The 27,128-nt window shown below is 35.7% G+C and overlaps 1 protein-coding gene across 1 annotated transcript; it reads left to right on the top strand.

Moving 5' to 3' along the window:
- Positions 1 to 454: 454 nt before the first annotated feature.
- LOC309863147 (beta-defensin 43-like) lies at positions 455 to 25,660 on the top strand (the record flags this gene model as incomplete). Its single annotated transcript, XM_082727614.1, has 2 exons — positions 455 to 512; positions 25,515 to 25,660. The coding sequence occupies 2 exons, from the start codon at positions 455 to 457 to the stop codon at positions 25,658 to 25,660; spliced, it is 204 nt and encodes a 67-aa protein (XP_082583740.1).
- Between the last annotated feature and the right edge of the window lie 1,468 nt (positions 25,661 to 27,128).

Below are 27,128 nucleotides of genomic sequence, written 5' to 3'. Positions count from 1 at the left end.
CTTCTCCAATAATGAAACTATGTGTCCCATTCTCCTCCTGTTAGTGAGGAAATAAATTGAATAGTTTAACTCTGGAAATGCCTTAACCTTTACACTTCTGCCAGGACCCATAAGACAATGATTTTTCACAGACTCTCTTCTCCCTTCACTATGGTTTTCCTCCTCTGTAAGTGTTGTGCATCCTGTTGTCCTTGCCTACACCCAATCAACCATTTGACAAATGTACTTTGAATGACTGATAGTCATCACTTCTCGGCCTTTTGGCTAAGATCAAGTGAATGACTGATTGTCATGTCCATTGCATGCTGTTTCCTGATATGAAGGCTCATTGGAACACAGAAATGTTCTTGCTACTCAGAGGTTCAATAATCATACAACAACTCATCTCTTGAGTCCTAAATATGCAAAGACATTCTCTTCATCCAATCTACTGATTCTCTCCAGTTATTCAACCATGAGGGTCTTGTATTCCATCCTTGGAGTCCTTGCTTTGCTGTCCATAGTTCCTCAAGGTAAGACCAAAACCTTTCATTCCAGAGATATGAAAATATACATGAAAGAAAATACAAGGTCTTCCAAGAGTTTGAAAATAAATTAGACAGTTGCAGATTAATGAAGAATGTGAGAGGAGTGAATTGGCCCTCACAGGAAGAGTTCATGCTCATGACAAATTCTTAAGGTGGTCCCCTTCAGTGATTACACTTATTTTGAACTCTAACTTGAGGACTGTTGTTTGATGCAAAGATGGTGAAAGGATGTTCACAGAACACAGGAAACTTGAGCAATTGAAATAATGGGAAGTAAGTGGTGATTAGAAAGGCCAAGGGTGAAAAGGAGGCTTCCCCATCATAATCTGTGGTTCACAGAACTCTGATCACCAATCTCAGTAAAGACATCAGTGGAAATGACTTTGTGTATGATGGGAACTAAGATTCCATCTTAACACTATCCAAATGACCAATTATACAGGCATATTATTGAATGATTAATCTAACCATCCCAAGTTAATTTTTAAATCCACCAATACTATTTAATAAAAGTATATTCATCATTGGATTTATTATAGGAATTTATATTATTATCTATGGATTTACCTCTCTTTTCTGATGCATCCATTACCTTAGAGTACATTTTAATAGCTGGAAATTTAAGATTCCTCTCTTTGTTCTTATTTTTTATGTATTTTTGATGAGATAAAATTAACTCTTTTAAAGTATACCATTTCAGTGGTTTTCTATATATTCATAAAGTTGTGCAACCATCACTACTATCTAATTTCAGAACATTTCATCAATTCCATAAAGAAACTCTGTGTTCATTAGTAGTCATCCCCAATTCTCCCCTCCCTTCAGACTCTGGCAGTCTCTAATCTACTTTCTGTCTCTACCAATTTACCTATTCTGGGTATTTCATATAATCAAACAATATGTGACCCTTAAAGTCTGTTTTCTTTTACTTGGCATATTTTTCAAAGTTCATCCATGTTGAAGCATCCATCAGTGCTCAATTTCTTTCAACTGAGGAATGGTATTCTATTGAATGAATATACTACCTTTTACTCATCCATTCCTCAGTTAATGGACACTTAGATAGTTTCTACTTTGGAGCTATTATGGATGGTGTGCTATGAACATTTATATCCAGGTTTTTTTGTGGACATATTTTCAATTCTTTTGAGTATAAAACTTAGAATTGCTGTGTTATACAATAACTATGTTCAGGGGCACCTTCATGGCTCAGTTGATTAAGCATCTGAGTACTGATGTGGCACAGGTCATGATCTCGGGGTCCTGGGATCGAGCCCCAAATCAGGCTCCTCACTCAGTGGAAAATCTCCTTGTCTCCATCTCCCTTTGCCCCTCCCCTTGCTCACTCTTTCAAATAAATAAATACATCTCTTTTTAAAATGTACATTTGGGGCACCTCGGTAGCTCAGTGGGTTAAAGCCTCTGCCTTCAGCTCAGGTCCTGAACCCAGGGTCCTGGGATCGAGCCCCGCATGGGGCTCTCCGCTCATCAGGGAGCCTGCTTCCCCCCTCTCTCTGCCTGCCTCTCTGCCTATTTGTGATCTCTGTCAAATAAATAAATAAAATCTTTTTTTAAATGTACATTTAACTTTCTGAGTAATTGTCAAACAATTTTCTACAGTTGTATGTTTCATCTTATAATCCTACGCTGTGCATGAAGGTCCAATTTCTCTACATCTTCACCAACATTTGCTATTGTCTGTCTTTGTTATTATCATTATCCTAATTGCTGTAGCAATATCTCATTGTAGTTTTAATTTGCATTTAACTTGCAACTTAATGATGCTGATCATCTTTTCGTGTTTTATTGGCCATTTTTGTATCTTCTTTGTAGAAATGTTTATTCAAATCCTTTATTCACTTTTTAATTAGGTTGTCATTTATTATTGAGTTGCCAGTTCTTTATTATTCTGGATGGGAAACCTTTATCAGACATAGGTTTGCCAACATTGTCTCCCATTCTGTGAGGTTTTTTTCTTTTTTAAATCTTTTACTGTAAATGTTTGCTGTACCACTGAGTATGTTTTCAGGTTCAAGCTACAAACAACTCAAATTCAACTGACTTAAACAATAAAAAATATATATATATTATTGCACATAAGAAGTCCAAAGGTCAGAGAGTTCTGAACTGGTTAATCCAACAGATCACCCATACCATCAAATGTTGGAAGAGAGTCAGATTTATTCTTGACTAGCTTTTCCTATGGTCACAAGATACCTGTCACTGCTTTGGACATCATATCCAGATCCACCAAATTACACCAGTATAAACAGAGTACATTTCTTCTTATATTGAAAAGGAATATTTTCTCAGAAGCTCCCCAGAAATGAATTGCATACATACCCTCAAACTAATCACTGGCAGAGAAATAAAGAACACTATCATTGGCTTAAGCTAATACAGATTTTTACCTAGGATAACTAGAAGAATGGTAGACAACCAAACATTAGTATTTTAGCTATAAGAACACATACTAAGATTCTGATTCCAAAGCACATATATCTATACACTGTTGTTTAGTTTTGTCACCTTGCTTTAAAATTCATATAAGTGAAGTGATATAGTATGTACATTTTGTATCTGGCTTACTATAGGCCATACAACATGCATGGAATTCAGCTATGTTATTGTATACAGCTGTAGTTCATTTGTTTTAATTCTTTTATAGTGTTCCTTCATAGTAATATGCCACAATACATTTATTCATTTTACCATTGAACATTTAGATTGTTTCTAGGATTTGGCTGCTATAAAAACTGTTACTGCTGTAAATTTTTGCTAAATGATTCTTGTTGTATATGTGAACACATACTTATCATGTATATACCCAGGCATTAAAGTTTTTTCATAGAACATGTATATCTTCAACTTTAGGAAATAATGCCAAAGAGTTTCCCAAGCTGTTGAACGAATTTACAATATCTTCATCTGTGAAGAACAGCTCTTTTGGTCCACATGCCCACTAACAGTTTAAATAATCAAGGTATTAATTTATAGCCATTCAGCAGATGTATGGTAGTAACCAAATGTACCTCACATTCAAATTCCTATATTAGTAGTAAGACTGAAGATATTTTCATTTGTTTTCTTGGCCACTTTAATATCAATGCCCAAATATCTTTTAATTATTTTGTCCATTACCCCATTGGGTTGTTATTTTCTCAACAATCTGTAGGGTTTTAATATAAATTCTGTATGCAAATGCTTTATTACATGTCTTAAAACCATCTTCTACCCAATGGCTTGCCCTCTTACTTCCTTTATGATATCATTTTATAAAAAGAAATTTTAATGTCAACAGTCCAATTCATCAAACTTTGTTTTAATTTGGGCTTTTTGTGTTCCTTTGTCACCTAAAGTTCATAAAGATATTCTCTGAATATTTTCTTCAAAATGCTTTCTGTATCTTCCAAAAGTTTTATTATTTTGCCTGTCAAATTTAGATTGTAAATCTCTACCTGGTATTCATTTTCATGAAACTGGGGACAAATTTATTTAAATTTGTTTTTACCATATAATATAGCTAATTGACCCAACAACCTTTCTTGGAAAAAAAATTTTTTTCTCAATGATTTACAGTGCTTGTTTGTCATAAATCTAGTGTATACCCTAGGCTATCTACTCTGTTCCATTGCTCAATTTGTCTCTCTTGGCACAAATAATATACTGTTCTAATTAATGAGAATTTATGATGTCTTCATATATGGTAGAGAAGATGTCTACATTTTCTTTTTTTTCAAGGACTATCTTGAATATTCTTGCTCCTTTGAACTTCCATATATATTTTAGGATAATCTATTCAAGTACACATACATGCATATTTAGTGAGAATTTTCAGTAAGACTGTAGTGATTCTAGAGGTCAATTTAGGGAGAGCTGACATATTTACAAAATTAAATCTTTCTACAACTTTGTAATATTTTGAAATCAGGAAATGGGATCCCTCCAGCTTTGTTTTTTTCTCCCAAAGTTGTTTTGGCTCTTCAAAGTCTTTTGTGGTTCCATATAAGGAAAAATAATTGACATAAAGTAAAAAAAAAAAAAAAAAAAAAAAGAAGAAGAAAGAAAGAAAGAAAAGAAAAGAAAAAAATCAATGTAATCAAAAGCTGGTTCTTTGCAAATATAAACAAAATGTGTAGCCCCTTAGCCAGACTCATCAAGGAAAAAAAGAGAAAGGATACAAATAAATAAACTCAGAAATAAAAATGAGATTTAACAACTGACATCATAGAAATACAAAGGATTATAAGGGAATACTATGAAAAAATACATGCCAACAAATTGGAGAACTTGGAAGAAACTGATAATAAATTCCTTAAAGAATATAATCTTTAATAAATAGCAGAAAGAGAAATTAAGAAAATAACCTCATTTGCAATTACACCAAAAAGAATAAAATACCTAGAAATAAACTTAACCAAGGAGGTGAAAGATCTGTGTTCTGAAAACTATAAAACATTGATGAAATAAATTAACGACTACACAAACAAATGTAAAGATATTCCATGCTTATGGATTGGAAGAATTAATACTGTTAAAATGTCCATACCACCCAAGGCAATCTGCAGATTCAATGAAATTCCTATCAAAATACCAATAGCATTTCACAGAACTAATCCTAAAATGTATGGAACCACCAAAAAACCCAAATAGCCAAAGCAATCTTGAGAAAGAAAAATAAAGCTAGAAATATCACAGTTCTGGATTTCAAGATATACTACAGAACTGTGGTAATCAAAACAGTATGGTACTGGCACAAAATAGACACATCGATCAATGGAACAGAATAGAGAGCCTAGAAATAAACCCACATTTATATGGTCCACTAAATTGTGACAAAAAAGACATGAATACACAATAGGGAAGAAACAGTCTGTTCAATAAATGCTGCTAAGAAAACTAGACAACTACATACAAAAGAATGAAGCTACCACTTTCTAACACCACACACAAAAATAAACTCAGAACAGATTAAGGACCTAACTGTGAGAACTGAAACCACAAAAATACTACAAAGGAACACATGCAGTAATTTATTTTACATCAGCCATAACAACATGTTTCTAGATTTGTTTCTTAAAGCAAGGGAAACAAAAGCAAAAATAAATTATTGGAACTACATCAAAATAAAAAGCTTTTGCAAAGTAAAGAAGGCTATCAATAAAATAAAAAGGCAACCTGCTGAATAGAAGATATTTGCAAAATGGTATATCTGATAAAGAGTTAATTTGCAAAATATATAAAGAACCTATACAACTCAACACCAAAATAATAAATAATCCAATCAAAAATGGGCAGAGGGCTTGAACAGACATTTTTCCAAAGAAGACATAAAAATGGCCGACAGACACATGAAAAGATGCTCCATAGCACTAATCATCAGGAAAATGTAAATCAAGACCACAATGAAATATCACCTTATGATATCTGTCAGAATGGCTAAAATCAAAAAGAGAAGAAATAACAAATATTGACAAGGATTTGGAGAAAAAGAAACCCTTATATGCTATTGGTAGAAATGAAAATTGGTACAGCCACTGTGGAAAACAGTATGTAGGGTCCTCCAAAAAGAGAAAAATAGAATTTTTCTATTTTCTAAAAATAGAATTACTAAATCATCTAGTAATTCTACTACTGGGTATTTATCCAAAGAAAATGAAAACACTAATTTAAAAACATATATGCACCCCTATGTGTATTGCAGCATTACTTACAACAGCCAAGATACAGAAGGAACCTAAGGGTCCATCAATAGATGAATGGACAAAGAAAATGTCATATATACACACACATAAAACACACACAGACACACACACACATGGAATATTACATAGCTATAAAAAAGGATGAGATCTTGCCATTTGCAACAACATGGATGGACCTAGAGGTTATTACGCTAAGTGAAATAAGTCAGCCTGAAAAAGATAAATATTGTGATTTCATTCATATGTAGAATCTAAAAAATAAAACAAATGAATAAACAAACAAAAAGTAGTATCAGTTCTATAAATACCAAGAACAAACTGATGGTTGCCAGAGAGAAGGGGAATGGGAGGATAGACAAAAATGGGTGAAGAGAAGTGGGAGATACAGATTTCAAGTTATGGAACAAAAAAGTGTGATAATAAAAGACACAGCATAGGGGACAGTCAATGATATTGTAATAGCATTGTGTAGTAACAGATGGTAGCTACACTGTGGTGAGCATAACGTAATGTATAGAGATGTTGCATCACTATGCTGTACACCTGAAACATGTAGCATTGTGTGTCCACTATCCCCAAAACAATTAAAAAAAGAAAACAGAAATACTTCAAGTGAACAAGCTCACTTTATAACCAAGGAACTAAAAAGAGAAACAAACTAAGGTCAAAATCAGCTGAAGCAAGGAAATAACAAAGATTAAAGTGGAAATAAATGAAATAGATACCAGGAGAAAATAGAAAAAGATCAGTGAAATGAAGAGCTGTTTTTCTGAAAATATAAAATATACAGTCCTTTACCTAGACTATCTAAAGGGGGAAAAGAGATGGGTTTCAAATGAATAAAATAAAAAATGAAAAAGCAGACATTAAAACTGATACCATAAAAATATTTAGAACATAAGAGATTACCATGAACAATTATATGCCAATAAATTGGATAACCAAGAAAAAAATGGAGAAATATCTAGAAACATACAACCTACAAAGACTGAATCAGGAAGAAATAGAAAATCTGAACAGATCAATAATAAATAAAAGATTGAATCAGTAATTAAAAACCTTCTTACACAAATAACCCCAAGACCAAACAGTTTCACTGGTGAGTTCTACCAAATATTTAAAAAAAAAATTAACACCAGTTTTCCCCAAATGTCAAAAAAATTGATGAGGAGGGAACACTTCAAAGCTCATTTTATCTGGCCAGAAGTTATGCTGACATGAAAGCCAGACAAAGAACACTACAAAAAATAATAAAACCATGAACCAATATTTATGATGAATATAATGAAAAATTGCCAACAAAATATTAGCAAACAGAATTAAACAACATATTAAAAGTATGATACAACATGATCAATTGGGATTTAACCCTAAAATGCAAATATGGTTCAACATATCCAAATCAACAAGTGTAATACACTAAATTAATACAATAAAAGAAAAAAATCATATGATATTCTCAATAGATGAAGAAAAATCATTTGACAAAGTACAATGTGTATTAATGATTTTTAAAAATCCTCAAAAAATTTGGTATAGTAGGAACATACCTCAAAAATATAGACCTCATATGACAAAACCACAACAAACCATATTCAACTATAAATGTTTGAAAACTTTTCCTCTAAGATCAGGAAAAAGACAAGAGTTTCCACTCTCACCACACTTATTCAACATAGTTTTGGAAATCCTAACTAAAGCAATTACGAAAGACTAAGAAATACAAGGTATCCAAATTAGAACAGATTAAGTGAAAGTGTCTTTATTTGCAGATTATGTAATCATACATAACAAAACATTACCTAGCTAGAAAACTGTTGGAATTAATCAACAAATTCAATAAAGATTCAGGATATAAAATCAACATATAGAAATCAGTTTCATCTCTACATACTAACAACTAAATATCAGAAAAAATAAAGAAGATTAATTATCTCACTCACTATACCATAAAAAAACAAGAAAATATAAGTTGGGTTCAAAATGATGGCAGAGGAAGATCCTGAATTCACTCCGTATCAAGGCTACAACAACCATATATAGACAAATTTCCTCTGAAAAAGACCAGGAAACTAGATGAACACAACATCTATAGCAAAAAGGACAAAAAGGACAGCATGAGGATGAGTAGGAGAGGCAGAGACACCATGTTGCCAAGAAATCCCCACACCAGGTGTGGTGATCCACATTTGAGGGAAATCTCAAAAATGTGGAAATTTTCCCTTAAGAAGTAAGGAATGTGTTCTCCACATCAGGCACCACAACCCTTAGATGCTTCACAAACCCTCTATATTATGGGCTTTGAAAAACAATGGGGATTATTTTCAGGAAAACCACAGAACTGTAGGGAATAAGAACCCACTCTTAAAGGGCCTGATGGCAGACTCACTCTGGGACCCAGTGCAAAAACACCAATTTGAAAAGAGCCTAGACCATATGTGAAGAAAACCTACTTGTTAATCTTGAAATACCTGCCAGAAAAGAAGGCAACCATTGGGACTTTTCCAGGGATGCAGACACTAGCTAGTGCTATATTTGTGACCTCATACTAACTTGCTAAGGATGGCACTGACAGGTGACATTTTGAAACTATCTCTCTAACCTTTTAGAGACAGTGAACATGCCCAGCTGAGAACCCCATCAGTCCCTCAGAATAATTGTGCATCACTGTTGGGTCAGGCAACAGCTCAGCCAGTGCCCATGTCCCAGCAGAGCCATGTGTCACAGTCAGGCCAACCCCCACAGTGCAGCCATGTGTATCAGCCGCACCCATCCTACAAATATACCCCAGCATAGCAAACAGATGTGTACAGCACACATAGGAAACACTCTTGAGCATGCAACTCCCACAGTCAGAGGGGACTGCATTCCAGGGCTCCAGGTGATATAGCCTACAAAGACTGTTCCTTTAGGACTGAGAAAGGTATTTAATTTACCTATTAATAGAACCAACACAGAATCAGGCAATATGAGAAGACAGAGAATTACATTCCAAATGATAGAATAAAACAAAAACACTTTAAAAAAAAAAAGAGCATTAATAAAACAGAGATAAGAAATCTACCTGGTAACATAGATCAGTGGAACAGAATAGGGACTCCAGAAATAGACACTAACTCTATGGTCAATTAATCTTTGACAAATCCAGAAAAAATATCCAATGGAAAAAAGACAGTCTCTTCAATAAATGGTGTTGGAAAAATTGGAAAGAAGAATGAAACTGAACCATTCCCTTATACATACCAAAAGATAAACTAGAAATGGATGAAAGACCTCAATGGCAGACAGGAATCCATCAAAATCCTAGAGGAGAACATAGGCAGTAACCTCTTTGACATTAGCCACAGCAACTTCTTTTAAGACATGTCTCCAAAGGCAAGGGATACAAAAGAAAAAATTAATTTGGGGACCTTATCAAGATAAACACTTCTGCACAGCAAAGAAACAGTCAACAAAACTAAGAGGCAACCCACAGAATGGGAGAAGATACTTACAAATGAGATTACAGATAAAGGGCTAATATCCAAGATTTATAGAGAACTGCTCAAACTCAACATTCAAGGAACAAATAATGTAGTAAAAAAATGGAAAGTTAGCCAAACTATGGAAAGAACTTAGATGTCCATCAACAGATGAATGGATAAAGAAGATGTGGTATATATACACAATGGAATACTATGTAGCCATCAAAAGAAATTGCCATTTGCGATGATGTGGATGGAACTAGAGGGCATTATGCTTAGCGAAATAAGTCAAGTGGAGAAAGACAACTATCATATGATCTCCCTGATATGAAAAAGTGGTGATTCAACATGGGGGGTTAAGGGGGTAGGAGAAGAATAAATGAAATAAGATGGGATTGGGAGGGAGACAAACCATAAGTGACTCTTAATCTCACAAAACAAACTGAGGGTTGCTGGGGGGAGGGAGCTTGGGATAAGGGGGTGTGGTTATGGACATTGGGGAGGGTATGTGCTATGGTGAGTGCTGTGAAGTGTGTAAACCTGGTGATTCACAGACCTGTAACCCTGGGGATAAAAATATATTATATGTTTATAAAAAATAAAAAAATTTTTAAAAATGGGCAGAAGATATGAACAAACACTTCTCCAAAGAAGACATATAAATAGATAACAGACACATGAAAAAATACTCAACGCCACTAGCCATCAAGGAAATACAAGTCAAAACCATAATGAGATACCACCTTACACCGGTTAGAACGGCAAAAACTAAGAAAACAGGAAATAACAAATGTTGGTGAAGATGTGGAGAAAGGGGAACCCTCTTACAGTGTTGGTAGGAATGCAAGCTGGTACAGCCACTCTGGAAAACAGTATGGAGTTTCCTCAAGAAGTAAAAAATAGAACTACCCTAGGACCCAGTGAAAAGAAGGGGCACATGCACCCCAGTGTTCATAGCAGCATCCACAATAGCCAAACTGTAGAAGCAGCCGAGATGCCCTTCAACAGATGAATGGATAAAGAAAATGAGATTCATATATACAATGGAATATTATTCAACCATCAGAAAGGATGACTACCCACCATTTGCATAGACACACCTGGAACTAGAGAGGATTATGCTAAATGAAGTAAGTAAAGAAGAGAAAAACAATCATCATATGGTTTCACTTGTGTGGAACATAAGCAATAGCACAGAGGACCAGAGGGAAAGGGAGGGAAATCTGAAAGGGGAGAAATTATAGAGGAAGATGAACCATGAGAGACTATGGACCTCAGTAAATGAACTGAGGGTCTCAGAAAGGAGAGGCATAACAGGGTGGTGGGTATTAAGGAGGGCACATGTTGTGATGTGTACTGGGTGTTATACATAACTAATGAATCACTGAATACTACATCAAAAACAATTATGTACTATACAGTGGCTAACTAAACATAATAATAATAATAATAATAAATAAATAGAAATCTACCTAGTAAAAATTTGAAAGTAATGGTAATAATGATGCTCGATGAACATAAGAAAGGAATGGATAGGGGCACCTGGGTGGCTCAGTGGGTGAAAGCCTCTGCCTTTGGCTCAGGTCATGATCTCAGGGTCCTGAAATTGAGCCCCACATCGGGCTCTCTGCTCAGCAGGGAACCTCCTTCCCCCTCTCTTTCTCTACCTACCTCTCTGCTTACTTGTGATCTCTGTCAAATAAATAAATAGATAAAATGTTTAAAAAAAAAAAGGAGAGGAATGGATAAGCACAGTGAGATCCTCAACAAAGAGGTAAAAAGTATAAGAAAGTTTCAAACAGAAGTTACAGAGATGAAGAATACAATAATTGAACTGAAAAATACACTAAGGTAATCAACAACAGACTGGGTGAAGCTGAAAATCAGATCAATGAGCTAGAAGACAGGCAATAGAACTCATCCAGACAGAGCATCAAAAAGAAAATAAATTAATGAAGATAGCTTAAGGAACCTTTGGAACATGAAGTGTAATAACATTTGCATTATAAGGGACCAGGCAGAGAAGAAAGGGCAAAAAAACTTATTTAAAGAAATAATGGCAGAAAACTTCCTTAATCTGAAGAAAGAAATGAACATACAGATTCCAGAAATTTCCAAATAAGATAAACCCAAAGAGATCACACCAAGACATGTTATAATTAAAATAGTAAAAGTTGAAATTAGAAAAAAAAAAGTTGAAATTAGAAAAAAAGAATCATAAAAGCAGCAACAACTTATTATATACAAAGGAAACCTCATAAGACTATTCCCAAACATTCCAGCAAAAACTTTGTAAGCCAGAAGAGAGTGGCACAACTATTCAAAGTGCTGGAGGAAAAATATTCCAACCAAGAATTCCCTACATATTAAGATTATATTTCAGAATTGAAAGAGAGATAAAAAATTTCACAGACAAGCAAAAACAAAAGGGGTCCCTCACCACTAAACCAGACTTCCAAGATATGTTAAAGGTTCCTCTTCAAGTGGAAAGAGAAAGGCCATAATGAGAAGAAAATTATGAATAGAAAAAATTTCACTGGTTAAAGTAAATATATAGTAAAGGTAGTAAATCCATCATTTATAAAGCTAGTATGAATATTAAAAAACAAAAGTAGTAATCAGTAATATCTACAATAATTACATAAGGGACATACAAAATGAAAAGACATAAAATATGACATTTTATACAAAAACATGGAGAGGGGAGTAAAAAGGCAGTTCTTTTAGAATATATTTGAATTTAAGCAACCACCAACTTTAAATAGACTGCTATATACATAGAATGATATATATGAACCTCGTGGTAAACACAAACCAAAAACTTATAATAGATACAAAAAAATAAATAAATAAATAAAGAGAAGGGAAATCAAACATAACACTACAAAAGTCATTAAGTAACAAACAAAAAGAGCAACAGAAGAAGAAAGGAATGGAAAGCTACAAAACAACGAGAAAGCAATTAATAAAATGACAGTAAGTACATACCTATAATAATTACTTAAAATGTAAATGGACTAAATGCTCCAATCAAAAGACATAGGGTCTAAATGGATTTTTTTAAAAAGAAAAAAAAAGATCCATCTATATGCTGCCTAAAAGAGACTCCCTCCAGACTGAAAGATACATACAGACTAAAATGAAAGGTTGAAAAAACTTTCTACAGCAGTCATCCCTGGTCCAGCAAGTGAACAGAATTTTCATTCCAATATTCAAGCATATGTAAAGCTGATTATTGGAAGATTTATTGTTCTTCCTGTAAATGTTTGTCAGAATCTGAAATTATTGAAAGAATTTAAACAGTTTATTAACCTTCAAAGCAAATCATCATGTTAGAGTTGCATGCCTGGAATTTTCTTCTACTTCCTTCATTGCTACCACCTTTACAAGACAGTAAGAACTTTTTTTGTTTGTTTGTTTTTTGTTTTTTGTTTTTTCTTTTTATTAATTTTTTATTTTTTATAAACATATATTTTTATCCCCGGGGTACAGGTCTGTGAATCACCAGGTTTACACACTTCACAGCACTCACCAAAGCACATACCCTCCCCAATGTCCATAATCCCACCCCCTTCTCCCAAACCCCCTCCCCCCCAGCAACCCTCAGTTTGTTTTCTGAGATTAAGAGTCACTTATGGTTTGTCTCCCTCCCAATCCCATCTTGTTTCATTGATTCTTCTCCTACCCACTTAAGCCCCCATGTTGCATCACAACTTCCTCATATCAAGGAGATCATATGATAGTTGTCTTTCTCTTCTTGATTTATTTCGCTAAGCATGATACGCTCTAGTTCCATCCATGTTGTCGCAAATGGCAAGATTTCATTTCTTTTGATGGCTGCATAGTATTCCATTGTGTATATATACCACATCTTCTTGATCCATTCATCTGTTGATGGACATCTAGGTTCTTTCCATAGTTTGGCTATTGTGGACATTGCTGCTATAAACATTCGGGTACAGGTGCCCCTTTGGATCACTACGTTTGTATCTTTGGGGTAAATACCCAATAGTGCAATTGTTGGGTCATAGGGCAGTTCTATTTTCAACATTTTGAGGTACCTCCATGCTGTTTTCCAGAGTGGCTGCACCAGCTTGCATTCCCACCAACAGTGTAGGAGGCTTCCACTTTCTCCACATCCTCGCCAGCATCTGTCATTTCCTGACTTGTTGATTTTAGCCATTCTGACTGGTGTGAGGTGATATCTCATTGTGGTTTTGATTTGTATTTCCCTGATGCCGAGTGATATGGAGCACTATTTCATGTGTCTGTTGGTCATCTGGATGTCTTCTTTGCAGAAATGTCTGTTCATGTCCTCTGCCCATTTCTTGATTGGATTCTTTGTTCTTTGGGTGTTGAGTTTGCTAAGTTCTTTATAGATTCTGGACACTAGCCCTTTATCTGATATGTCATTTGCAAATATCTTCTCCCATTCTGTCAGTTGTCTTTTGATTTTGTTAACTGTTTCCTTTGCTGTGCAAAAGCTTTTGATCTTGATGAAATCCCAATAGTTCATTTTTGCCCTTGCTTCCCTTGCCTTTGGCGTTGTTCCTAGGAAGATGTTGCTGTGGCTGAGGTCGAAGAGGTTGCTGCCTGTGTTCTCCTCAAGGATTTTGATGGATTCCTTTCGCACATTGAGGTCCTTCATCCATTTTGAGTCTATTTTTGTGTGTGGTGTAAGGAAATGGTCCAATTTCATTTTTCTGCATGTGGCTGTCCAATTTTCCCAGCACCATTTATTGAAGAGGCTGTCTTTTTTCCATTGGACATTCTTTCCTGCTTTGTTGAAGATCAGTTGACTGTAGAGTTGAGGGTCTATTTCTGGGCTCTCTATTCTGTTCCATTGATCTACATGTCTGTTTTTGTGCCAGTACCATGCTGTCTTGATGATGACAGCTTTGTAATAGAGCTTGAAGTTCGGAATTGTGATGCCACCAACGTTGGCTTACTTTTTCAATATCCCTTTGGCTATTCGAGGTCTTTTCTGGTTCCATATAAATTTTAGAATTATTTGTTCCATTTCTTTGAAATAGATGGATGGTACTTTGATAGGAATTGCATTAAATGTGTAGATTGCTTTAGGTAGCAGAGACATTTTCACAATATTTATTCTTCCAATCCAGAAGCATGGAACATTTTTCCATTTCCTTGTGTCTTCCTCAATTTCTTTCATGAGTACTTTATAGTTTTCTGAGTATAGATTCTGTGCCTCTTTGGTTAGGTTTATTCCTAGGTATCTTATGGTTTTGGGTGCAATTGTAAATGGGATTGACTACTTAATTTTTCTTTCTTCTGTCTTGCTGTTGGTGTAGAGAAATGCAACTGATTTTGTGCATTGATTTTATATCCTGACACTTTACTGAATTCCTGTATAAGTTCTAGCAGTTTTGGAGTGGAGTCTTTTGAGTTTTCCACATATAGTATCATATCATCTGCAAAGAGTGATAGTTTGACTTCTTCTTTGCCGATTTGGATGCCTTTAATTTCCTTTTGTTGTCTGATTGCTGAGGCTAGGACCTCTAGTACTATGTTGAATAGCAGTGGTGACAATGGACATCCCTGCCGTGTTCCTGACCTTAGCGGAAAAGCTTTCAGTTTTTCTCCATTGAGAATGATATTTGCGGTGGGTTTTTCATAGATGGCTTTGATGATATTGAGGTATGTGCCCTCTATCCCTACACTTTGAAGAGTTTTGATCAGGAAGAGATGCTGTACTTTGTCGAATGCTTTTTTAGCATCTATTGAGAGTATCATATGGTTCTTGTTCTTTCTTTTATTGATGTGTTGTATCACATTGACTGATTTGCGGATGTTGAACCCACCTTGCAGCCCTGGAATAAATCCCACTTGGTCGTGGTGAATAATCCTTTTAATGTACTGTTGAATCCTATTGGCTAGTATTTTGTTGAGTATTTTCGCATCTGTGTTCATCAAGGATATTGGTCTATAGATCTCTTTTTTGATGGGATCCTTGTCTGGTTTTGGGATCAAGGTGATGCTGGCCTCATAAAATGAGTTTGGAAGTTTTCCTTCCATTTCTATTTTTTGGAACAGTTTCAGGAGAATAGGAATTAGTTCTTCTTTAAATGTTTGGTAGAATTACCCCGGGAAGCCGTCTGGCCCTGGGCTTTTGTTTGTTTGGAGATTTTTAATGACTGTTTCAATCTCCTTACTGGTTATGGGTCTGTTCAGGCTTTCTATTTCTTCCTGGTTCAGTTGTGGTAGTTTATATGTTTCTAGGAATGCATCCATTTCTTCCAGATTGTCAAATTTATTGGCGTAGAGTGGCTCATAGTATGTTCTTATAATAGTTTGTATTTCTTTGGTGTTAGTTGTGATCTCTCACTTTCGTTCATGATTTTATTTATTTGGGTCCTTTCTCTTTTCTTTTTGATAAGTCTGGCCAGGGGTTTATCAATTTTATTAATTCTTTCAAAGAACCAGCTCCTACTTTCGTTGATTTGTTCTATTGTTTTTTGGTTTCTATTTCATTGATTTCTGCTCTGATCTTTATGATTTCTCTTCTCCTGCTGGGCTTAGGGTTTCTTTCTTGTTCTTTCTCCAGCTCCTTTAGGTGTAGGGTTAGGTTGTGTACCTGAGACCTTTCTTGTTTCTTGAGAAAGGCTTGAACCACTATATATTTTCCTCTCAGGACTGTTTTGTTGTGTCCCACAGATTTTGAACCGTTGTATTTTCATTATCATTTGTTTCCATAATTTTTTTCAATTCTTCTTTAATTTTCCGATTGACCCATTCATTCTTTAGAAGGATGCCGTTTAGTCTCCATGTATTTGGGTTCTTTTCAAACTTCCTTTTGTGGTTGAGTTCTAGCTTTAGAGCATTGTGGTCTGAAAATATGCAGGGAATGATCCCAATCTTTTGATACCGGTTGAGTCCTGATTTAGGACCGAGGATGTGATCTATTCTGGAGAATGTTCCATGTGCACTAGAGAAGAATGTGTATTCTGTTGCTTTGGGATGAAATGTTCTGAATATATCTGTGATGTCCATCTGGTCCAGTGTGTCGTTTAAGGCCTTTATTTCCTTGCTGATCTTTTGCTTGGCTGATCTGTCCATTTCAGTGAGGGGAGTGTTAAAGTCCCCTACTATTATTGTATTATTGTTGATGTGTTTCTTTGATTTTGTTATTAATTGGTTTATATAGTTCGCTGCTCCCACGTTGGGGGCATAGACATTTAAAATTGTTAAATCTTCTTGTTGGACAGACCCTTTGAGTATGATATAGTGTCCTTCCTCATCTCTTATTATAGTCTTTGGCTTAAAATCTAATTGATCTGATATAAGGTTTGCCACTCCTGCTTTCTTCTGATGTCCATTAGCATGGTAAATTCTTTTCCACTCCCTCACTTTAAATCTGGAGGTGTCTTAGGGCTTAAAATGAGTTTCTTGGAGGCAACATATAGATGGGTTTTGTTTTTTTATCCATTCTGATACCCCATGTCTTTTGACAGGGGCATTTAGCCCATTCACATTCAGGGTAACTATTGAGAGATATGAATTTAGTGCCATTGTATTGCCTGTAAGGTGACTGTTACTGTATATCGTCTCTGTTCCTTTCTGATCTACCACTTGTAGGCTCTCTCTTTGCTTAGAGGACCCCTTTCAAGATTTCCTGTAGAGCTGGTTTGGTGTTTGCAAATTCTTTCAGTTTTTGTTTGTCCTGGAAGATTTTAATCTCTCCTTATATTTTCAATAATAGCCTAGCTGGATATAGTATTCTTGGCTACATGTTTTTCTCGTTTAGTGCTCTGAAAATATCATGCCAGCTCTTTCTGGCCTGCCAGGTCTCTGTGGATAAGTCAGCTGCCAATCTAATATTTTTATCATTGTATGTTACAGACTTCTTTTCCCGGGCTGCTTTCCGGATTTTCTCTTTGTCACTGAGACTTGTAAATTTTACTATTAGGTGACGGGGTGTGGGCCTATTCTTATTGATTTTGAGGGGCGTTCTCTGAACCTCCTGAATTTTGATGCTCGTTCCCTTTACCATATTGGGGAAATTCTCCCCAATAATTCTCTCCAGTATACCTTCTGCTCCCCTCTCTCTTTCTTCTTCTTCTGGAATTTCAATTATTCTAATGTTGTTTCGTCCTATGGTGTCACTTATCTCTCGAATTCTCCGCTCGTGGTCCAGTAGCTGTTTGTCCCTCTTTTGCTCAGCTTCTTTATTCTCTGTCATTTGGTCTTCTATATCACTAATTCTTTCTTCTGCCTCATTTATCCTAGCAGTGAGAGCCTCCATTTTTGATTGCACCTCATTAATAGCTTTTTTATTTCAACTTGGTTAGATTTTAGTTCTTTTATTTCTCCAGAAAGGGCTTTTATATCTCTCGAGAGGAATTCTCTAATATCTTCCATGCCTTTTTCGAGCCCAGCTAGAACCTTGAGAATTGTCATTCTGAACTCTAGATCTGACATATTACCAATGTCTGTATTGATTAGGTCCCTAGCCTTCGGTACTGCCTCTTGTTCTTTTTTTTGCGTTGAATTTTTCTGTCTTGTCATTTTGTCCAGATAAGAGTATATGAAGGAGCAAGTAAAATACTAAAAGGGTGGCAACAACCCCAGGAAAATATGCTTTAACCAAATCAGAAGAGATCCCAAATCGTGAGAGGGGAGAAAGGGGATAAAAAGAGGTTCAAAACGGAAGAAAGAAAAAGAAAATAAAAAAGAAAAAAAAAGAAAAGAATTAAAAAAAAAAGAAAACAAATAAGAAAAATATAAATATATATATATATATATGCATATATATATATATATATATATTAGATAAACTGGTTAAAAAACGTTTAAAAAGAAAATGGTAAAAGTTAAAAAAAAATTTTTACCAGAAGGCGAGAAAAAAAACAAAAAATGAAAAAGAAAAAAATTAAATTAACTGCAAGACTAAAAAAAATCACAGGGAAAAAGCCATGAGTTCCGTGCTTGGCTTTCTCCTTTTCTGGAATTCTGCTGCTCTCCTTGGTATTGAAACCGCACTCCTTGGTAGGTGAACTTGGTATTGGCTGGATTTCTTGTTGATCTTCTAGGGGAGGGGCCTGTTGTAGTGATTCTCAAGTGTCTTTGCGCCAGGCGGAACTGCACCGCCCTTAGCAGGGGCTGGGGTGAGTAATCCGCTGGGGTTTGCTTTCAGGAGCTTTTGTTCCCTGAGTGCTTTCCATAGAGTTCCCGAGGACGGGAATACAAATGGCGGCCTCCTGGTCTCCGGCCCGGAGGAGCCAAGAGCCCAGGGCCCCACTCCTCAGTGCGCCCTCAGAGAACAGCGCCAGTTACTCCCGTCTGCCTGACCTCCGGCCGCGCTCTGAGCTCACCGAGCCTGCGACCGGTTCAAGGTCACCCCAAGCTGTGAGCTTACTGTCGGCTCTGTCTCTGTAGCCGGCTTTCCCGTTCCAATACCTGCAAGCTCTGCGACACTCAGACACCCCCGATCCTTCTGTGACCCTGCGGGACCTGAGGCCACACTGACCCCGTGTGGGCTTCGCCCTGGTTTAGCCTCTGGAGCGATGTCCCTCAGCGGAACAGACTTTTAAAAGTCCTGATTTTGTGCGCGGTTGCTCCGCCGTTTGCCGGGAGCCGGCCCCTCCCCCTGGTGTCTATCTTCCCATCGCTTTGGATTCACTTCTCTGCCGGTCCTACCTTTCAGAAAGTGGTTGTTTTTCTTGTTTCCAGAATTGCTGCTGTTCTTCTCTTCGATCGCCGGTGGATTTGCAGGTGTTTGCAATCTTTAGATAAGCTATCTAGCTGATCTCCGGCTAGCTGAAGTAGTCTCAGCCTGCTACTTCTCCGCCATCTTGACTCCTCCCCAGTAAGAACTTTTTATTCACTCTAAACTTCAGTGTCCATAAACATGCCAAGCATATAATCTCTATTTGTGAAACAGGTGAATTAAGCATAACATACTTCATCATCAAATACTTGCTAAAGCCTAAGCTTTTAATTCTTTTACATATAGTAAAGAGAAATAATATCTTAAAAATGTATTCCATAAATTCACTCCAACAGCTCATATAAATTTCAGCAATCAGTCCACTGAAAAAATACATATGTAAATTGCATCACTTGGGTTTCTGAAAAGCTCTTTTAAAACATTAAGCTCTTAACTCTAATTCCAAATTCAATATAAACAATTCAAAATTGCCATGGAGACTTTCTTCTGGCTTCTGGTTTATTGTTTAAGGAGCTTAGAACCATCACTGCCATTTTCATAGCAAGAAAAGAAGCTGAACAAACTGAAAAGCAGCAACTCTTCTTAGATCCTCAAAGAAGTGAAGTCACAGGGCAAACTGCAACCCCCAAAATTAGACAGAGAGGTGGATATAGGGAGACTCAAAACTTCCCAGAATACAACCCCAGGTGCAACATCCATGAGAATCAATACAAGGGTAACTGACAAATTGTAGGAAGCTCAAGACAAATTTGAGAGTTAAAACTCCAGGGATTTAAAAAAAAAAAAAAAAAACAGACTTAAGGGTACTCTCACACTACTGTGAATTTTACCTCTCGGAGCACTAACAGGTTTTCTTATTGATGACTGGGAAGAAAAATCCTTTCATATTTCCAGTGGAAGGAGACAAGAGTAGTCATTTTGAAATATACTGAGAGCAATCTGTTCTTCTTAATGAAACCTGACCTCAAAAGAAACTATTTCAGCAGAACCTAACCACTTGGGGTCTTACCAGGGTCTCAGTAACCAGGTGAAAGTGAAACACCCAACTCTAACCCAATCTACCCTTCCACGTCAGGAAAGGAAAATAGCCAACTAGTCTTTTCAAGACTTTTTGTCTCACCTAAGTTGGGGAAGGGGGGCTGAGAAATAGTTTGTGAAGTTCATGGCCCTTTGAGGGGCATAGGCTCACTAAAAGACTGATATCTAAACATGGGACTAGAAAATGATTTCTCTGCCCCCACACCAAAATATCACAATAGGGGACTACAACTAAAAGAACTGCATGCCTCAGATCTTATTCAAGAGGTCATCTCAAGGGAAATCCAAAGGCAACAGAGAAATACAAAAGCAAAGAAATCTTGGGAAACTTTAACTTCTAAAAGCATTTCATTGCAAATGGTTTTTCATTTTGTATATTATTACACAAAACAATCACATCTCTGAGAACAACTTATTAAGAAACATAACCAGGAACAGTTTTGTCTTTGTTTTTGTTTTATCTTCTCTGAGCATAAATTTAATTTTTTTCCAGCTTTATTGGGATATAATTGACATATAAGACTGTGCATGTTTAAGGTAATAATATATGTTGATTTGGCACACTTATGTATTACAAAATGATTACCACCATAATGCTAATTAATACCTCCATTACAGCATGTAATTACCTTCTTTTTTTGTAGTGAGAACATTTAAGAATTGTTCTTTTAGCAAATTTCAAGTACATAATCTAGTATTATAACTAGAATCAGCATGCTGTACATTAGATTACTAGAACTAGTTCATCTTATAACTGGAAGTTTCTTTCTTCATTTCCCTTACCCCCTCAGCCCCTAGTAATCAATAGTTTTTTCTACCTCTATAAGATCAGCTTTTTCTATATTCCACATATAAATGCTAATATGTAGTATTTGCCTTTCTCTGATTAATGAAATAAAAAATTTATAAGACAAATTTGAGAGAATGTGTCACTAGAAGAAATGCCTTACAAGACATGATAAAAGAAATTCTTCAGGCATCCCTGGGTGGCACAGTCAGTTGAGTACCTGATTTAAGATCTCAATTTACATCTTTATCTCATGGTCTAGCCCCTCATTGTGCTTTATGATGGACATAGAGCCTACTTAAAAAACATAACAACAAAAATGAAAGAAATTCTTCATTTATATTCAACAGTAAAACACTGAAAGCTTTTCCTATAAGATCAGGAACAAGGCAAGGATGACCACCTCTCCCATTCCTATTCAACATTCCACTTGTACTTAGGTAAGTAAAAAAGATAAAATCATCCAAATTTTTTTAAAAAATGATTTATCTTCATGGGCAATGACATGGTTTTGTATTTAGAAAACCCTGAGACACTACCAAAAACTGTTAGAAGTAATAAAAGAATTCAGTAAGCTATAGACCACAAAATCAGCATACAAAAACCAGTTGTGTTTCTACACACTAACAACAAAGTATTCAAAAAAGAAACGTTGAAACCAATCCCATTTACAATAACATCAAAAGAACAAAATACTTAGGAATACAAAGTAACCAAGGAGATGAAAGATTTGTATACTGAAAACTACAAAATATTGAAAGAAATTAAGGAAGACACAAATAACTGGAAGGATAACCCATGTTCATGGGTTGAAAGAATATTGTTAAAATACGCATACCACTCAAAACAATCTACATGTTCAATAAAATCTTTATGAAAATCCCAATGTCATATTTTTGCAGGAATAGAAAAAACAACACCAAAACATTGTTTAAGGAAATATTTAAAACAAAGATTAAAAATTTAAGAATAGTAAAAAGTTTAAGAATGGAAATAATGAAGGAAGAAAGGAAGGAAGAAAACAAATCCTAAAATTTATATGAAACAACTAAAGTCTCTGAATAGTTGAAGCAATTTTGAGGAAGAAGAAGGAAGCTAGAGGTATCACTCTTCCTGATTTCAAAATGTATTACAAAGCATCTGTCCTTGATTTAAAAAGAAAAAGAAAAAAAAAACCTTCAAAGTAGGGATTAAGGGAACATAATTCAACATTATAAAGTCCATATCCAAAGACCCACAACTAATATCATTCTCAATGAGTAAAAACAGAGCTTTTCCTCTATGATCAGGTACAAAACAGAGATGTTCACTCTCACCATTGCTATTTAAAATAATATTGGAAATCCTAGCCTCAACAATGAGACAACAAAAAGATGTAAAAGGCATGCAGATCAGCAAGGAATAAGTCAAACTTTCATATTCACAGATAAAATAATATTCTAGAAACCTAAACATAGAAAACCTGACTAGGGGCCCCTGGGTGGCTCAGTGGGTTAAGCGGCCAATTCTTATTTCTGTTCAGGTCATGATCTCGGGGTTGTGAAATAAAGCCCCACTTTGGGCTATGCACTCAATACAGTCTGCTTGAGATTCTCACTCTCTCTGCCCCTCCTGTGGTTCTCTCTAAATAAATAGATAGATGAACATAGAGAGATGTTAGATGCTAGATGATAGGTTAGATAGATGATAGATTAGATAGATAGATAGATAGATAGATAGATAGATAGATATATTTTTTAAATCTTTTAAAAAACGAAAAGAAAACCTGAATGACTCGACCAAAAAATTGTTAGAACTGATACACAAATTGAGCAAAGTATTAGGATATAAAATCGGTGTACAGAAATCTTTGCATTTCTATGCACCAATAATGAAGCAGCAGAAAGGAAAAGCAATGAATTGATCCCAGTTATAATTGCACCAGATACCATAAGAAACCTAGGAATAAACCTAACCAAAGACATAAAAGATCTGTATTCTGAAAACTACAGGACCCTAATGAAAGAAATTGATGTTGACACAATAAAATGGAAAATTTCAGGCAGAAACCTCTTTGACCTCAGCTACAGCAACCTCTTATTAGATATGTATCCAGAAGCAAGGGAAACAAAAGCAAAAACGAACTAGTGGGACTTCATCAAAATAAAAAACTTCTGCACAGCAAAGGAAACAATCAACAAAACTAAAACAACCTATAGAATGGAAGAAAATATTTGCAAATGACATATCTGATAGAAGGTTAGTATCCAAAATCTATAAAAAAATTATCAAACTCAACACCCAAAAAAATAAATAATCCAGTTAAGAAATGGGCAGAAGACATGAGCAGGCAGACACAAATACTGCATGATATCACCTACATAGGGAATCTGAGAAAGTCAACATCATTCATAGTAACAGAATGGAATGGTTGTTACCTGAGGCTGGTACAAAAAAGGAGTCAGTCAAATGGTACAAAGTTTCAGTTACTCAGTTATACAATATAAATGAGTTCTCAAGTTCCAGTATACACGTAGTACTTATAGCTAACAATACTGTATTGTTTACTTACAACTGGCTAAGAGGATAGATCTTACACTAAGTATTCTTACCATAACAACCACAACTATAATAGTAATAAAGGAGGTGGGGGGAAATTTTGGTGGGTGATAGTTGACTTATGATGTTAATGGTGATGATGGTTTTATTGGTGTATGCTTGCCCCCAAATGTATCAAGTTGTATATAATAAATATGTACAACTTTTACATTTCAGTTATATCATAATAAAGTGATTAAAAATCAATTAAAGTGTCTATGAAAGTATTATAACTAAACAATGAAAGATATCATATAGATGATATAACTAAACAATGAAAGACATCATATGGATGGTGTATAGAGCATCACCAGTATACAACCCCCATGGTATCAATGACTGTAGCCATTGAACATCAGTAGCTGTTATCATCTTCAAAAGAGAGACAACCAGACATTATGGACCCTCCCAACAATATGCACACACACAAAACACCAAGTATGCTACAGCTGGTTCTGGGAGTCAAACATGAGTCTAATCTTAAAGCCTAAATCCAGTTGCCAGTCTGCTGAAATATGGAGGACACGAGAGCATGTTGAATTCCCCAAAAGTATGCAATCAGAAAAATATAAACTGGGAAACACTACAGCTTAAACATCTCAAGTTCTTCAACCGAAAAACTATAAAGAAAGGATTAGGAAAGGACTTACAGATTTAAAGGGAATATCAAAAACTGTAATGAGAAGAAAACCGAACTATAATGTCTAGGAATGAAGCCCAGGTAATAAAACTATTTTTTAAAGAAATTATCATTATAAAACTTAGATTTCAGGGTGCCTGGGTGGCATAGTCAGTTAAGCCTCCAAATCTTGGTTTCTGCTCGGGTCTGGTCTCAGAGTTGTGAGATTCAGCTACAGGTCAGGCAGCAAGTCTGCTTGAATTTCTCTCTCCCTCTGCCCTTCCCCAACCTGTCCTCACTTGCTCTCACCTTTTCTCACTCTCTCACTCTTTAAAATAAACAAAACTTAAAAAAAAAAAAACCATAGATTTATTTGGGAGCAAAAGATAGAAGGAAATGCCTACGTGACACAGAGAAAGAAACCAAAGTGAGACATTATGACTTGTGGGAGTTTGTGCAATCTTAAAAATGTCCTCAGTGAGGGAGACATGGCTTCGAGCCTAAATGGACTGGACAGTTAGAACAAGACCCAGCTTCCTCAGTTCCCTTCTCATACTCAGTTGATGATTTCTTTTTATTTCACCAAGAAAGTAAAAGCACCAAGAGATAACTTCCTCATTTTCCCATCACCATATGCTTTCACCTAATTTTATCTTACTCCTCCTCGTCTCCATTCTCCAATTTAGGGAGACCCTAAATTGGAGGGTCTCCACTTTCAACTAGATTTTTATCCCCACTCACTTTTTAAAGACTTCACTCCTGAGGTCAAACATTGTTTGTTGCATCATGAATTCCCACCCCTAAACAAATTGTCCATTTAACACAGAAATATACTATAATAGGTTTCATCAGAAACTCTCCTCTTCAGCTCACTGCCATACTCATCTACCCTATGCCATACTCATCTACCCTACCCATTTATCTTTCTTCAGTACCTCTACTTTTTTCTTCTGCTTACTTTTTTCTGAGCAAGTTCTCTATTGATGTTGTTTCCATTTATTATAAAACACTTTAGACATTAAAAGATACAAATACAAAATATAAGCTAATAATTTTTTTTTCTCTTTTCAAAGCCAGGATCTTATTTTTTAAACACACATGCTCTTTAGACGTCTACAGCTGCAGAATGAAGTGCAATGCTGATGAACATGCAATTAGATACTGCTCTGACTGGACCATCTGCTGCAAAAGGAAGAAATATCAACCTACGAAAAAAAAGGACTGGCAGGAAGATCTGGGTGACTCAGACAGTTAAGTGGCTACCTTTGGCTCAGGTCATTGTCCCCAGGTCCCTTTGCCTGGTGCTCCCCCTCCTTGTGCTCACTTGCTCTCTCTCTCTCACTCTCTAACAAATAAATAATAAAATATTTTTTTTAAAAAAAGAAAGGAAGGAAGGAAGGAGAGAAGGAAGAGAAGAAAGAAAAGAAAAGAAAGAAGTGGTGAAAAGTCTAACTCCATCTTCTTCAGATTCCAGGAAAAGAGGCTGAAAGTGTTTAAAACTATCTTTTCTATATAAGGGTAATTAATATGATGGATAAATTAAATTCATGGTAATTGTATGTTTAAATGGTAAGGTTAAAGTAAACATGAGTTTTATAAAGACTTACACTTTTTTTCACGTGTGTGCTTTTACATTAACTTCTTTCCTTCATCTCCACCACCATGTGTTATTCATCTATAATACCATATCCCAGCCCCATGAAGTACTGCCTGACCTTGGGCAAGTTCTATAGTCTCTCTCTCTATCAGTTTCCTTGTCTACAAAATGAGATAACAATAGTGCCTATATCATGGTGTTAGAAGAATTATACTAGGATATGTGAAGTTCTTAAGCAGTGCCTAACCCCAGTGTTAGCTCCATGTTAACTGTAATTTCATGGGACCACAGAATGTAATCTGTTCTCTAGTTTTTTTTGGAATTTATTGAATCATCCCTTGCGATCTAAGTTAAAATTGATATTTGCTAAAAGTCCATGTGATCTTGAAAATAAGGTGTATTTTCTATTTGTGAGATATGTAATCTTACATAAAGAATATGCTTATTCAACACTATTATATTTCAATAATCAAGGACTTCAACACTGGTAATGAGGACTTAGAAGAAGGAAGAGATTCAGGATGCATTTCAGAAGTAGGGCTGACAGAATTTAGTGGCCATAGGACATAATGAGAAGAAGGTATGAAAGATGATACTGGTCTTGCCCCTGCCCTGAGCTCCATTCACATAAGGTTAACACCAGTGCACCAAGCCATCAGACTTTAACCAGAGTTTCTATTCTCCATTACTTCCTCCCATTTCCCTTCTCTCACACTATATGAAACCCAGGACTGAAGATAAAAAAACAGTGATACCCCTCCCCACTATCTGTACTGTTCATCTTTCTTTACTCCTATTCTATCCCTCTTCCCTTTTATTCAAGACTTGGTTTAGGGAAGGAATAAACTCTTAATTCACCTGAACTCTCCAAAATCTATTTTAAAATCTGAATCCAAGTGTTCCTTTCAGTGCCCTAAAGAATGTAGTCTTTTTTTTTTTTAATTCAATTTAGCTAACATGTAGTATATTATTAGGTTCAAGGGTAAAATTTAGTGATTTATCAGTTGCATATAACACCCAGTGCTCATTACAACAAGTGTCCTCCTTAATATTAGGCCATCACCCAGTTGCCCCATCCCCCTTTTTTCCTCCCCCCTCCTCTCCAGCAAACCTTTGTTTGTTTCCA

This window comes from Mustela nivalis (assembly GCF_964662115.1).
Source record: "Mustela nivalis genome assembly, chromosome: 4".
In the NCBI taxonomy this organism is placed as follows: domain Eukaryota; kingdom Metazoa; phylum Chordata; class Mammalia; order Carnivora; family Mustelidae; genus Mustela; species Mustela nivalis.
Note: the sequence above shows the minus strand (reverse complement) of the source record. Positions and strands in the feature narration are given on the sequence as shown.